The sequence below is a fragment of the Bombina bombina genome, chromosome 12, assembly GCF_027579735.1.
Source record: "Bombina bombina isolate aBomBom1 chromosome 12, aBomBom1.pri, whole genome shotgun sequence".
In the NCBI taxonomy this organism is placed as follows: domain Eukaryota; kingdom Metazoa; phylum Chordata; class Amphibia; order Anura; family Bombinatoridae; genus Bombina; species Bombina bombina.
The window spans coordinates 36,468,939-36,485,329 of record NC_069510.1 but is presented as its reverse complement, the minus strand read 5'-3'; the positions used below and the strand labels follow the sequence as shown (position 1 = coordinate 36,485,329).

Genomic DNA, 16,391 nt, shown 5'->3' with positions numbered 1-16,391 from the left:
CCGAATGAAAAATCAAATAAGGAGAATCACAATGTAAGGCTGATAATTCAGAGACTCTTCGAGCCGAGGAAATAGCCATTAAAAATAGAACTTTCCAAGATAACAACTTTATATCAATGGAATGAAGGGGTTCAAACGGAACGCCCTGTAAAACATTAAGAACAAGGTTTAAACTCCATGGTGGAGCAACAGTTTTAAACACAGGCTTAATCCTGGTCAAAGCCTGACAAAAAGCCTGGACGTCAGGAACTTCTGACAGACGTTTGTGTAACAGAATGGACAGAGCTGAGATCTGTCCCTTTAATGAACTAGCAGATAAACCCTTTTCTAAACCTTCTTGTAGAAAAGACAATATCCTAGGAATCCTAACCTTACTCCAAGAGTAACCTTTGGATTCACACCAATATAGGTATTTACGCCATATCTTATGGTAAATCTTTCTGGTAACAGGTTTCCTAGCCTGTATTAAGGTATCAATAACTGACTCAGAAAACCCACGTCTTGATAAAATCAAGCGTTCAATTTCCAAGCAGTCAGCTTCAGAGAAGTTAGATTTTGATGTTTGAAGGGACCCTGTATCAGAAGGTCCTGTTTCAGAGGTAGAGACCAAGGTGGACAGGATGACATGTCCACCAGGTCTGCATACCAAGTCCTGCGTGGCCACGCAGGTGCTATTAGAATCACTGATGCTCTCTCTTGTTTGATTCTGGCAATCAATCGAGGAAGCAACGGGAAGGGTGGAAACGCGTAAGCCATCCTGAAGTCCCAAGGTGCTGTCAGAGCATCTATCAGGACTGCTCCTGGATCCCTGGATCTGGACCCGTAACGAGGAAGCTTGGCGTTCTGTCGAGACGCCATGAGATCTATCTCTGGTTTGCCCCAACGTCGCAGTATTTGGGCAAAGACCTCCGGATGAAGTTCCCACTCCCCCGGATGAAAAGTCTGACGACTTAAGAAATCCGCCTCCCAGTTCTCCACTCCCGGGATGTGGATTGCTGACAGGTGGCAAGAGTGAGACTCTGCCCAGAGAATTATCTTTGATACTTCCATCATAGCTAGGGAGCTTCTTGTCCCTCCCTGATGGTTGATGTAAGCTACAGTCGTGATGTTGTCCGACTGAAACCTGATGAACCCCCGAGTTGTCAACTGGGGCCAAGCCAGGAGGGCATTGAGAACTGCTCTCAATTCCAGAATGTTTATTGGCAGGAGACTCTCCTCCTGACTCCATTGTCCCTGAGCCTTCAGAGAATTCCAGACGGCACCCCAACCTAGAAGGCTGGCGTCTGTTGTTACAATTGTCCAGTCTGGTCTGCTGAAAGGCATCCCCCTGGACAGATGTGGCCGAGAAAGCCACCATAGAAGAGAATTTCTGGTCTCTTGATCCAGATTCAGAGAAGGGGATAAGTCTGAGTAATCCCCATTCCACTGACTCAGCATGCACAGTTGCAGTGGTCTGAGGTGTAAGCGTGCAAAGGGTACTATGTCCATTGCCGCTACCATTAAGCCGATTACCTCCATGCATTGAGCCACTGACGGGTGTTGAATGGAATGTAGGGTGCGGCAAGCACTTTGAAGTCTTGTTAGCCTGTCCTCTGTCAGGTAAATCTTCATTTCTACAGAATCTATAAGAGTCCCCAGGAAGGGAACTCTTGTGAGTGGAACGAGTGAACTTTTCTTTTCGTTCACCTTCCATCCATGTGACCTTAGAAATGCCAGCACTAACTCTGTATGAGACTTGGCAGTTTGAAAGCTTGAAGCTTGTATCAGAATGTCGTCTAGCTATGGAGCTACCGAGATTCCCCGCGGTCTTAGTACCGCCAGAAGAGCACCCAGAACCTTTGTGAAGATTCTTGGAGCTGTAGCCAATCCGAATGGAAGAGCCACAAACTGGTAATGCCTGTCTAGGAAGGCAAACCTTAGGTACCGATAATGATCTTTGTGAATCGGTATGTGAAGGTAAGCATCTTTTAAATCTACAGTGGTCATGTACTGACCCTCTTGGATCATAGGTAAAATTGTCCGAATAGTCTCCATCTTGAACGATGGAACTCTTAGGAATTTGTTTAGGATCTTTAAGTCCAGGATTGGTCTGAAAGTTCCCTCTTTTTTGGGAACCACGAACAGATTTGAGTAAAACCCCTGTCCCTGTTCCGATCGTGGAACTGGATGGATTACTCCCATTAACAAGAGCTCTTGTACGCAGCGTAGAAACGCCTCTTTCTTTGTCTGGATTGTTGACAATCTTGACAGATGAAATCTCTCTCTTGGAGGAGAGTATTTGAAGTCCAGAAGGTATCCCTGAGATATTATCTCTAGCGCCCAGGGATCCTGGACATCTCTTGCCCAAGCCTGGGCGAAGAGAGAAAGTCTGCCCCCCACTAGATCCGATCCCGGATCGGGGGCCCTCAATTCATGCTGTTTTAGGGGCAGCAGCAGGTTTCCTGGCCTGCTTGCCCTTGTTCCAGGACTGGTTAGGTTTCCAGCCTTGTCTGTAGCGAGCAACAGCTCCTTCCTGTTTTGGTGCAGAGGAAGTTGATGCTGCTCCTGCTTTGAAATTACGAAAGGAATGAAAATTAGACTGTCTAGCCTTAACTTTGGCTTTGTCCTGAGGCAGGGCATGGCCTTTACCTCCTGTAATGTCAGCGATAATCTCTTTCAACCCGGGCCCGAATAAGGTCTGCCCTTTGAAAGGTATATTAAGCAATTTAGACTTAGAAGTAACATCAGCTGACCAGGATTTTAGCCACAGCGCCCTGCGTGCCTGAATGGCGAATCCTGAATTCTTCGCCGTAAGTTTAGTAAGATGTACTACGGCCTCCAAAATGAATGAATTAGCTAGTTTAAGGACTCTAAGCCTGTCCGTAATGTCGTCCAGAGTAGCTGAACCAATGTTCTCTTCCAGAGACTCAATCCAGAATGCCGCTGCAGCCGTGATCGGCGCAATGCATGCAAGGGGTTGCAATATAAAACCTTGTTGAACAAACATTTTCTTAAGGTAACCCTCTAACTTTTTATCCATTGGATCTGAAAAAGCACAGCTATCCTCCACCGGGATAGTGGTACGCTTAGCTAAGGTAGAAACTGCTCCCTCCACCTTAGGGACCGTTTGCCATAAGTCCCTTGTGGTGGCGTCTATTGGAAACATTTTTCTAAATATCGGAGGGGGTGAGAACGGCACACCGGGTCTATCCCACTCCTTAGTAACAATTTCAGTAAGTCTCTTAGGTATAGGAAAAACCTCAGTACTCGTCGGTACCGCAAAATATTTATCCAACCTACACATTTTCTCTGGTATTGCAACTGTGTTACAATCATTCAGAGCCGCTAACACCTCCCCTAGCAATACACGGAGGTTTTCCAGTTTAAATTTAAAATTTGAAATATCTGAATCCAGTCTGTTTGGATCAGAACCGTCACCCACAGAATGAAGTTCTCCGTCCTCATGTTCTGCCACCTGTGACGCAGTGTCTGACATGGCCCTAATATTATCAGCGCACTCTGTTCTCACCCCAGAGTGATCACGCTTACCTCTTAGTTCTGGTAATTTAGCCAAAACCTCAGTCATAACAGTAGCCATATCCTGTAATGTGATTTGTAATGGCCGCCCAGATGTACTCGGCGCTACAATATCACGCACCTCCCTCTGAGCGGGAGATGTAGGTACTGACACGTGAGGCGAGATAGTCGGCATAACTCTCCCCTCGTTGTTTGGTGAAATTTGTTCAATTTGTACAGATTGACTTTTATTTAAAGTAGCATCAATACAGTTAGTACATAAATTTCTATTGGGCTCCACTTTGGCATTGCAACAAATGACACAGGTATCATCCTCTGAATCAGACATGTTTAACACACTAGCAAATAAACTTGCAACTTGGAAATACAATTCAATTAGAATAATATTAAAACGTACTGTGCCTTTAAGAAGCACAGAAGATCTATGACAGTTGAAAATTAATAAATTGAAACAGTTATAGCCTCAATCCTTGTAAACAACACAACTTTAGAAAAGGTTTAATCCCATTAGCAAAGATAACAAATTCTGAAAGCAGGAAACAAATTACAGAATAAACGTTTTTTATCTCAGTCAAACTACAATTCTCACAGCTCTGCTGAGAGAAATTACCTCCCTCAAAATAAGTTTTGAAGACCCCTGAGCTCTGTAGAGATGAACCGGATCATGCAGGGAATACAATGAGTTGCTGACTGAAATATTTGATGCGTAGTAAAAGCGCCAAAAAACGGCCCCCTCCCCCTCACACACAGCAGTGAGGGAGAACAGAAACTGTCAGAAAACAGATTAAGCAACTGCCAAGTGGAAAAATAGTGCCCAAACATTTATTCACTCAGTACCTCAGTAAATGAAAACGATTTTACATTCCAGCAAAAACGTTAAACATAATCTCTAGTTATTAAACAGCTTTATGTATTTCTTACAGTGTAATTCTAGTGAAGTACCATTCCCCAGAATACTGAAGTGTAAAGTATACATACATGACATTATATCGGTATGGCAGGATTTTCTCATCAATTCCATTGTCAGAAAATAAAAGCTGCTACATACCTCTATGCAGATTCATCTGCCCGCTGTCCCCTGATCTGAAGTTTACCTCTCCTCAGATGGCCGAGAAACAGCAATATGATCTTAACTACTCCGGCTAAAATCATAACAAAAACTCTGGTAGATTCTTCTTCAAACTCTGCCAGAGAGATAATAACACACTCCGGTGCTATTTAAAAATAACAAACTCTTGATTGAAGATAAAAACTAAGTATAATCACCATAGTCCTCTCACACATCCTATCTAGTCGTTGGGTGCAAGAGAATGACTGGGAGTGACGTAGAGGGGAGGAGCTATATGCAGCTCTGCTGGGTGAATCCTCTTGCACTTCCTGTTGGGGAGGAGTAATATCCCAGAAGTAATGATGACCCGTGGACTGATCACACTTAACAGAAGAAATTCAGTTTTCTTTCTTTTTTAACTAAACGAAAACCTAATAATGCAGCCACCAAATAGTCAAGGAAATTATTTTCCTGAATATTCGGAATACAAATTTTGTCTAAAACAATATTTTCTGAGCTGCACATATCTAATGAGTATTGGCTACTGCAAGACATCACGCCACTGCACTGTCCCTCAGTATTTGCCGTCCCAAACATTTCTTCCATTATTATCCAACACACTAATATGAGTTTGGTCCTAATTACAGTTTATCATTATTGTTCATATTATTATTATTACTTGCCAACTCTCTGCAGCACTACACAGTGGGTACATAAATAAGACAAAATAGGGTTGGGCATTCTGAGACTGGAGGATACACTCGTGCTTCCTAAAGAACTTACAATATAAGCGAATGTAAAGCTGGTATTATGAGTATTTCTTAAATTCTTTTCAGACTTTTGGTGGTTCACACAATGTAATGATTGTGTCAGCTTATAATGATATTGTATCTTTATTTCCCATATCTGTCTCCTAGCTGCGAGGAACTGTAAGGAGCTGTTGGATCAGGGAGAGGTCCTCAGTGACTGGTACACAATATACCCAGATGGCGAGCGACCCCTGAAGGTGCTGTGTGATATGCACACCGAGGGAGGAGGCTGGATTGTGAGTACTGACTAGTCAGCTGATTAGAATGTGCCTCTAAGCACAGGAGTGCAGTCACAATTTACTGTCTGTAGACTAAATACTTGGTGTGTGTGTGTACCCCAAGTCCCTTAAAAAATAATATATATTTATATCAATAATCTTCATTTGAACAAAGTACATGGTTATCTATGCTATAAAATGCATAATTATCCATCTTCCTGGTTGTGATGCTACTTAATCCTACATGTCTGTTAACCATTTCTCTGCCTCCTTATGAGCTAGATTATGAGTGGTGCGTTAACTAGATTGGTGGTAGCGCATGAGCGATATCAGGTTTTTTCAGCCTTTTCTGCACAACAGCAACAGCGCGCATATTGCGAGTTGAAAGTAAATGTGTTTGCTCCATCTCAATCAAGTGCATTGGAGCCCTTTGCAGTAAAGTAGCTGAAAACATGAAAAATCATATTTATGTAATATTCATGTTTAATAATGTGTTGAACTCTGTATTTACTGTAACTATTTTACATTCTAATGTCCTTCTAAGTATTTTTAATATATATTCATATATATATATATATATATGTATATATATGTATATATCTATACCTATATATAATTTTATATATATATATATATATATATTATTTTTTATTTTACCCAAAAACATTATATATATATTTTTTTTAAATAAATAGAACATATCCTGCTATGTGAAGAATATTAGAATGTTAAATATTCATAATTCATGTCAGATCTAGCGCACTTGAATAAACGTGAACAAAATAATTGTAAATTATCGCAATTATTGCAAATAGCCTTACATGTGAAATGAATGGTTAGTATTGTTTATAGCATAAAATCAATGTGACATAAAAGATAACCGATTTTTGTTTTATCCACATTTACAGATTAGTTTTCTGTATCATTTTATGGCCTTAATTTTCCTTCCAATGATTTTTAAACCTTTTACTTAAAACGGCATGATACTTAAATAACATTTTTGTCTGTTTCATCTAAAAGAAAATATTTCAAAATATATTACAATAGTTTTTGTTTGTTTTTGAATGGATGTTCAGTGGGAGTTGTCACTATTGGTCAGTGTGCGATAGAGCCCAAGAACACAGATAAGCACTTCCTGTTACAGTCTCTTCACATTTAAACAACATTTAAAGGGACATTCTAGACCCAATACTTAGTACTTATTGTTACATACCAGACAGGTCTCTTGCAAAGGGTTCCACATCTATAAGCTTGTAAAAGGTACATGAAACGTTGAAATAATCATTGTTTGTTAGCAACTGAAAATGGCCGTTAAGCTCCGCCCTAAGCTTTCTTCTTGTCTAGTTAGCTGTTTTCTTGTATGACAGTTTAGCAGTGCACATTTAATATTTTTAAATTAGCTATTTCAAATTGCACATACACAAATCAGCAAATGCCAGTAGGAAAACTTATTTAAGAGTTGATTGTAATTAGAGAAACTTAACATACCAAAATATACACAGAATACGTGGGCGGAGCTTGGTGTCCAATTTCGGATTCTAACAAACAATGAAAATTTTATGTTTCAGGTACTTCTTACAAGCTTATAGATGTGTGACCAGCTGCAGGAAGTTTCTCTTGTATGTAACAATGAGTAATCAAAATGATGTATTGGATCTAGACTGTCCCTTTAACTGAAGCTTTTTATTGTGCAAAAATATTTTTAAAATATTTATCTACTGCTCTTTCATATACATGATGGAAGTAATATGTGTCTTTTGTTCTTAAAGGGATACTAAACCCATTGTTTTTCTTTCATGATTCAGATAGAGCAGGAGATTTTAAGAACCTTTCTAATTTACTCCTATTATCATTTTTTCTTTGTTTTCATGTTATCTTGATTTGAAAAAGCAGTACTGTAGCTTTAGAGCCGGACCATTTTTTGTTCAGCACCTGGGTAGCACTTGCTGATTTGTGGCTAAATGTAGCAAACCAATCAGCAAGCGCTACCAGGTGCTAAACTAAAAAGGGGACGGCTCCTAACCTTTTATTACTGCTTTTTCAAATCAAGATAACATGAGAACAAAGAAAAATTGATAATAGGAGTCAATTAAGTTGCTTAAAATTGCTGCTCTATCTGAATCATGAAAGAACAAATTTGGGTTTAGTGTCCCTTTAATTAATAGTGTCTTATGTTAATATGAAGTTTACATATCTATTAACTCTCTGTAAATATAAATGATGTTAATATGAAGTTTACATATCTATTAACTCTCTGTAAATATAAATGATGTTAGTATGAAGTTTACATATCTATTACACTCTCTGTAAATATAAATGATGTTAATATGAAGTTTACATATCTATTACACTCTCTGTAAATATAATAAATGATGTTAATATGAAGTTTACATATCTATTACACTCTCTGTAAATATAAATGATGTTAGTATGAAGTTTACATATCTATTACACTCTCTGGCCTAGATTTGGAGTTCGGCGGTAGCCGTCAAAACCAGCGTTAGAGGCTCCTAACGCTGGTTTTGGCCGCCCGCTGGTATTTGGAGTCAGTGATTAAAGGGTCTAACGCTCACTTTTCAGCCGCGACTTTTCTATACCGCAGATCCCCCTACGCCATTTGCGTATCCTATGTTTTCAATGGGATCTTTCTAACGCTGGTATTTAGAGTCGTTTCTGAAGTGAGCGTTAGAGCTCTAACGACAAAACTCCAGCCGCCTGAAAATAGCAGGAGTTAAGAGCTTTCTGGCTAACGCCGGTTTATAAAGCTCTTAACTACTGTACCCTAAAGTACACTAACACCCATAAACTACCTATGTACCCCTAAACCGAGGTCCCCCCACATCGCCGCCACTCGATTTAAATTTTTAACCCCTAATCTGCCGACCGCCACCTACGTTATACTTATGTACCCCTAATCTGCTGCCCCTAACCCCGCCGACCCCTATATTATATTTCTTAACCCCTAACTTGCCCCCCACAACGTCGCCGCCAGCTACTTAAAATAATTAACCCCTAATCTTCCGACCGCAAATCGCCGCCACCTACGTTATCCCTATGTACCCCTAATCTGCTGCCCCTAACATCGCCGACCCCTATATTATATTTATTAACCCCTAATCTGCCCCCCTCAACGTCGCCGACACTTATTAACCCCTAGTCTGCCGAGCGGACCTGAGCGCTACTATAATAAATGTATTAACCCCTAATCCGCCTCACTAACCCTATCATAAATAGTATTAACCCCTAATCTGCCCTCCCTAACATCGCCGACACCTACCTTCAATTATTAACCCCTAATCTGCCGAGCGGACCTCACCGCTATTCTAATAAATGTATTAACCCCTAAAGCTAAGTCTAACCCTAACACTAACACCCCCCTAAATTAAATATAATTTACATCTAACGAAATTAATTAACTCTTATTAAATAACTTATTCCTATTTAAAGCTAAATACTTACCTGTAAAATAAATCCTAATATAGCTACAATATAAATTATAATTACATTGTAGCTATTTTAGGATTAATATTTATTTTACAGGCAACTTTGTAATTATTTTAACCAGGTACAATAGCTATTAAATAGTTAAGAACTATTTAATAGTTACCTAGTTAAAATAATAACAAATTTACCTGTAAAATAAATCCTAACCTAAGATATAATTAAACCTAACACTACCCTATCAATAAAATAATTAAATAAACTACCTACAATTACCTACAATTAACCTAACACTACACTATCAATAAATTAATTAAACACAATTCCTACAAATAAATACACTTAAATAAACTAGCTAAAGTACAAAAAATAAAAAAGAACTAAGTTACAGAAAATAAAAAAATATTTACAAACATAATAAAAATATTACAACAATTTTAAACTAATTACACCTACTCTAAGCCCCCTAATAAAATAACAAAGCCCCCCAAAATAATAAATTCCCTACCCTATTCTAAATTAAAAAAGTTACAAGCTCTTTTACCTTACCAGCCCTGAACAGGGCCCTTTGCGGGGCATGCCCCAAGAATTTCAGCTCTTTTGCCTGTAAAAGAATAAATACAATACCCCCCCCCCAACATTACAACTTACCACCCACATACCCCTAATCTAACCCAAACCCCCCTTAAATAAACCTAACACTAAGCCCCTGAAGATCTTCCTACCTTGTCTTCACCATACCAGGTTCACCGATCCGTCCTGAAGAGCTCCTCCGATGTCCTGATCCAAGCCCAAGCGGGGGCTGAAGAGGTCCATGATCCGGTCAAAGTCTTCATCCAAGCGGGGCAGAAGAGGATCTTCCATCCGATTGAAGTCATCATCCAGGCGGCATCTTCTATGGTCTTCCATCCGGAGCGAAGCGGCAGGATCCTGAAGACCTCCAGCGCGGAACATCCATCCGGACCGACGACTGAACGACGAATGACTGTTCCTTTAAGGGACGTCATCCAAGATGGCGTCCCTCGAATTCCGATTGGCTGATAGGATTCTATCAGCCAATCGGAATTAAGGTAGGAATTTTCTGATTGGCTGATGGAATCAGCCAATCAGAATCAAGTTCAATCCGATTGGCTGATCCAATCAGCCAATCAGATTGAGCTCGCATTCTATTGGCTGTTCCGATTCTATCAGCCAATCGGAATTAAGGTAGGAATTTTCTGATTGGCTGATGGAATCAGCCAATCAGAATCAAGTTCAATCCGATTGGCTGATCCAATCAGCCAATCAGATTGAGCTCGCATTCTATTGGCTGTTCCGATCAGCCAATAGAATGCGAGCTCAATCTGATTGGCTGATTGGATCGGCCAATCGGATTGAACTAGATTCTGATTGGCTGATTCCATCAGCCAATCAGAAAATTCCTACCTTAATTCCGATTGGCTGATAGGATTCTATCAGCCAATCGGAATTCGAGGGACGCCATCTTGGATGACGTCCCTTAAAGGAACAGTCATTCGTCGTTCAGTCGTCGGTCCGGATGGATGTTCCGCGCTGGAGGTCTTCAGGATCCTGCCGCTTCGCTCCAGATGGAAGACCATAGAAGATGCCGCCTGGATGATGACTTCAATCGGATGGAAGATCCTCTTCTGCCCCGCTTGGATGAAGACTTTGACCGGATCATGGACCTCTTCAGCCCCCGCTTGGGCTTGGATCAGGACATCGGAGGAGCTCTTCAGGACGGATCGGTGAACCTGGTATGGTGAAGACAAGGTAGGAAGATCTTCAGGGGCTTAGTGTTAGGTTTATTTAAGGGGGGTTTGGGTTAGATTAGGGGTATGTGGGTGGTGGGTTGTAATGTTGGGGGGGGGGGTATTGTATTTATTCTTTTACAGGCAAAAGAGCTGAAATTCTTGGGGCATGCCCCGCAAAGGGCCCTGTTCAGGGCTGGTAAGGTAAAAGAGCTTGTAACTTTTTTAATTTAGAATAGGGTAGGGAATTTTTTATTTTGGGGGGCTTTGTTATTTTATTTGGGGGCTTAGAGTAGGTGTAATTAGTTTAAAATTGTTGTAATATTTTTATTATGTTTATAAATATTTTTTTATTTTCTGTAACTTAGTTCTTTTTTATTTTTTGTACTTTAGCTAGTTTATTTAATTGTATTTATTTGTAGGAATTGTGTTTAATTAATTTATTGATAGTGTAGTGTTAGGTTAATTGTAGGTAATTGTAGGTAGTTTATTTAATTATTTTATTGATAGTCTAGTGTTAGGTTTAATTATATCTTAGGTTAGGATTTATTTTACAGGTAAATTTGTTATTATTTTAACTAGGTAACTATTAAATAGTTCTTAACTATTTAATAGCTATTGTACCTGGTTAAAATAATTACCAAGTTGCCTGTAAAATAAATATAAATCCTAAAATAGCTATAATATAATTATAATTTATATTCTAGCTATATTAGGATTTATTTTACAGGTAAGTATTTAGCTTTAAATAGGAATCATTTATTTAATAAGAGTTAATTTATTTCGTTAGATAAAAATTATATTTAACTTAGGGGGGTGTTAGTGTTAGGGTTAGACTTAGCTTTAGGGGTTAATACATTTATTAGAATAGCGGTGAGCTCCGGTCGGCAGATTAGGGGTTAATAATTGAAGTTAGGTGTCGGCGATGTTAGGGAGGGCAGATTAGGGGTTAATACTATTTATGATAGGGTTAGTGAGGCGGATTAGGGGTTCATAACTTTATTATAGTAGCGCTCAGGTCCGCTCGGCAGATTAGGGGTTAATAAGTGTAGGCAGGTGGAGGCGACGTTGGGGGCGGCAGATTAGGGGTTAATAAATATAATATAGGGGTCGGCGGTTTTAGGGGCAGCAGATTAGGGGTACATAGGGATAACGTAGGTTGCGGCGGTTTACGGAGCGGCAGATTAGGGGTTAAAAAAAATATGCAGGGGTCAGCGATAGCGGGGGCGGCAGATTAGGGGTTAATAAGTGTAAGGTTAGGGGTGTTTAGACTCGGGGTACATGTTAGAGTGTTAGGTGCAGACGTAGGAAGTGTTTCCCCATAGGAAACAATGGGGCTGCGTTAGGAGCTGAACGCTGCTTTTTTGCAGGTGTTAGGTTTTTTTTCAGCTCAAACAGCCCCATTGTTTCCTATGGGGATATCGTGCACGAGCACGTTTTTTAGGCTGGCCGCGTCCGTAAGCAACTCTGGTATCGAGAGTTGCATTTGCGGTAAAAATGCTCTACGCTCCTTTTTTGGAGCCTAACGCAGCATTTGTTTGAACTCTCGATACCAGAGTTAATTTTATGGTGCGGCCAGAAAAAAGCCCGCGGAGCGTTAACAGCCCTTTTACCGCCGAACTCCAAATCTAGGCTTTGGTAAATATAAATGATGTTAATATGAAGTTTACATATCTATTAACTCTCTGTAAATATAAATGATGGTAATATGAAGTTTACATATCTATTAACTCTCTGTAAATATAAATGATGTTAATATGAAGATTACATATCTATTACACCCTCTGTAAATATAAATGATGTTATTATGAAGATTACATATCTATTACACTCTCTGTAAATATAAATGATGTTAATATGAAGTTTACAGATCTATTACACTCTCTGTAAATATAAATGATGTTAATATGAAGTTTACATATCTATTACACTCTCTGTAAATATAAATGATGTTAATATGAAGTTTACATATCTATTACACTCTCTGTAAATATAAATGATGTTAATATGAAGTTTACAGATCTATTACACTCTCTGTAAATATAAATGATGTTAATATGAAGTTTACAGATCTATTACACTCTCTGTAAATATAAATGATGTTAATATGAAGTTTACAGATCTATTACACCTTCTGGAAATATAAATAATGTTAATATGAAGTTTACATATCTATTACACGCTCTGTAAATATAAATGATGTTAGTATGAAGATTACATATCTATTACACTCTCTGTAAATATAAATGATGTTAACAGGAAGTTTACATATCTATAACACTCTCTGTAAATATAAATTATGTTAATATGAAGTTTACATATCTATTACACTCTCTGTAAATATAAATGATGTTAATATGAAGTTTACATATCTATTACACTCTCTGTAAATATAAATAATGTTAATATGAAGTTTACATATCTATTACACTCTGTGTAAACATAAATTATGTTAATATGAAGTTTACATATCTATTACATGCTCTGTAAATATAAATGTTAATATGAAGTTTACATATCTATTAACTCTCTGTAAATATAAATGATGTTAATATGAAGTTTACATATCTATTACACCCTCTGTAAATATAAATGATGTTAATATAAAGTTTACATATCTATTACACTCTCTGTAAATATAAATGATGTTAATATGAAGTTTACATATCTATTACACTCTCTGTAAATATAAATAATGTTAATATGAAGTTTACATATCTATTACACTCTGTGTAAACATAAATGATGTTAATATGAAGTTTACATATCTATTACATGCTCTGTAAATATAAATGTTAATATGAAGTTTACATATCTATTAGACTTGTGCAGCTTCAAAAAATTCGGTTCGGATCGATTCAGACCGATTCGAATTTCGGTTCGGATCGATTCGAATTCGGAAGAAATCGAATTAATTCGTTTCGGATTCATTTGGATTCTTTCGGATTCGTGAAAAATTCAGTTCGATTCGGCTCGAATCAATTCGGAATTTCGGTCAGTGTTAAGTGGGATAGTGTAATACACGGCAATCCGAATCCTTCCGAATCTACCGAATAAATTCAAATCGATTCGGATTTATTCGGTAGATTCGGCACTACCGCAATTCGGAAATTCAAATCGATCCGAATCTCCGAATTCGACAAATTTGTCCGAATTTCGATTCGGACCGAATCGAATCGCACAGGTCTAATATCTATTATACTCTCTATAAATATAAATTATGTTAATATGAAGTTTACATATCTATTACATGCTCTGTAACTATAAATGAGCTTAATATGAAGTTTACATATCTATTAACTCTCTGTAAATATAAATTATGTTAATATGAAGTTTACATATCTATTACACTCTCTGACCTAGATTTGGAGTTTGGCGGTAGCCGTGAAAACCAGCGTTAGAGGCTCCTAACGCTGGTTTTAGGCTACCGCCGGTATTTAGAGTCACTCAAAATAGGGTCTAACGCTCACTTTTCAGCCGCGACTTTTCCATACCGCAGATCCCCTTACGTCAATTGCGTATCCTATCTTTTCAATGGGATCTTCCTAACTCCGGTATTTAGAGTCGTTTCTGAAGTGAGCGTTAGACATCTAACGACAAAACTCCAGCCGCAGGAAAAAAGTCAGTAGTTAAGAGCTTTCTGGGCTAACGCCGGTTCATAAAGCTCTTAACTACTGTACTCTAAAGTACACTAACACCCATAAACTACCTATGTACCCCTAAACCGAGGTCCCCCCACATCGCCGCCACTCAATTAATTTTTTTTAACCCCTAATCTGCCGACCGCCACCTACGTTATCCTTATGTACCCCTAATCTGCTGCCCCTAACACCGCCGACCCCTGTATTATATTTATTTTATTTTTTTATTTATTTTTATAATAATTTTTATTGAGGTTAAAGAAGCAATATAACAGACAGATGAAATTTCAAGCGTCATACAGAAATACAGAAAAAATAACACAACAGACATTTTGTCCAAAAAAAAAAGATTAAATATATAATCATATCTGCTACATCCCAGATTTGCTAAACATGCTAAATTTAAACCTCACATTTTCTATTTTTCCTTGGAGAGATAGAATTGTCCTCCCCAAGCTTAAGAGGTCACTTATGTACCTCAATCAACTATTACAGCATTAAATCTGTGGGAGAACAAAACTATTAATATTGAACAAAAATATATATATATAAAAAAGCGAAATCTGCTATCTTATAGTTATGTATTGTGGGTGTTATGATGGAGTATGTAAATATGAATTATTGGGTTTAGAAATGAAAGGTTGCGGCATAGGCAAGAAAAGCCGCGTATTTAGCCCTCCTTATCAAGGAGATTCGTTATGTGTGTGTGGGGGGGAGGTCGTAGTTAAAAGTCTCAGTGTAAGTGGAAATATTTTATTTATATATTCTTCATTTTCCTTTTTCTTTTCTTTTTTTTTTTTTTCTTTTTTGGTGTTGAAATTGAAGTAGCAAAACTGTTAAATGTTAACCTGGACTCTATGGATGCATGGTCTGTGTGAGTTACTATATTGGGTGCAGGTGTTAATAGGAGTTGGAAACAGTCTGCTTGCAGGAAGCAATATTCTACATTAGATATACTAGGAAATAAAATGAAATACAGAGTGCTGCCTCGGCCGCAGGCAACCCTCCCACTGTCTATAAATCAGCAGTGTTTCGAAAAATAAAGTGTGTTGCTTCCTTAATCTACATATAAAAAAAGAATAGGAACATCTATTTTGCACAAATATTCTCTTGTATGTTTATAGTAGTTATCAACAGTTTTCTTAGATTACCCCAAAGCAGACTATATCTGGTATTGCTATGCGTTAATGGCAGATTAGTTATCAGAGGATGTTTTGACTTTGAAGATATATGAACTGGGGAACACCTATTAGATACTCAGAAACTGTCCAACCCTGGAAACAAAGCTGACTAGGATAACTGAAACTATATTTATACCGAATGCGCAGAAATGTAATATCCAAGTGTGAGTCAGAGAGCTGAAGGAAAGTGATATCTTCTTTATATCAATTTTGTGCCAAGCTAAGTGTTCTTATGTTTGTGTGCTGCTATCTAGTGAGCCAAGGGGGATATGAGCAGTATGTTGAAAAAGGAGGAACAGTTATTGTTTTTCAAGTGGGTGCTGGCTCCGTAAATTCAATCCATAATCTATTCTCTCTATAATATAGCTGTTTTAATAACCAAGATAAAAATTCTGCATAAAATTTGCTCTCCAAGATACCTGCATGGAACAATAATAATGTAATAAGCAAAGTGTAGCATTAATACAGGGAAACTGTGTATAGCATGTGCCAATTAGAACTAGCAATATTGGTGATATAAGAGTATGTTCAACAGTAATTCAATAGTGAGACCCTGCATAGGTGAATTGTATCTATATATAATCTAGGTCACTAACAAATAAAGTAGTATAACATCCGTATAAACAGAAGAATCCTGTACTAGAAATTCAAGAATAAGCTAACTTCTCTGTAAACATAAAAAAACTGCAAAAACATTTCAAACAAGTAGTGACTATACAACACAGTAAACATCAAAAACAAGGTAGATGGCTTATATTGAGCTGCAGTCATACAATTGTCAAACTCATA

General features: G+C 38.0%; 1 protein-coding gene across 2 annotated transcripts in view; it reads left to right on the top strand.

The window, feature by feature from the left end:
* Positions 1 to 16,391, top strand: part of LOC128642846 (ficolin-1-like) — a 54,460-nt gene that overhangs the window by 22,425 nt on the left and 15,644 nt on the right. For both annotated transcript variants that reach the window (XM_053695688.1, XM_053695687.1), the window contains one exon: positions 5,482 to 5,609. In XM_053695688.1, the coding sequence (XP_053551663.1) occupies positions 5,482 to 5,609 (128 nt within the window). The remainder of the gene's footprint in view (positions 1 to 5,481; positions 5,610 to 16,391) is intronic.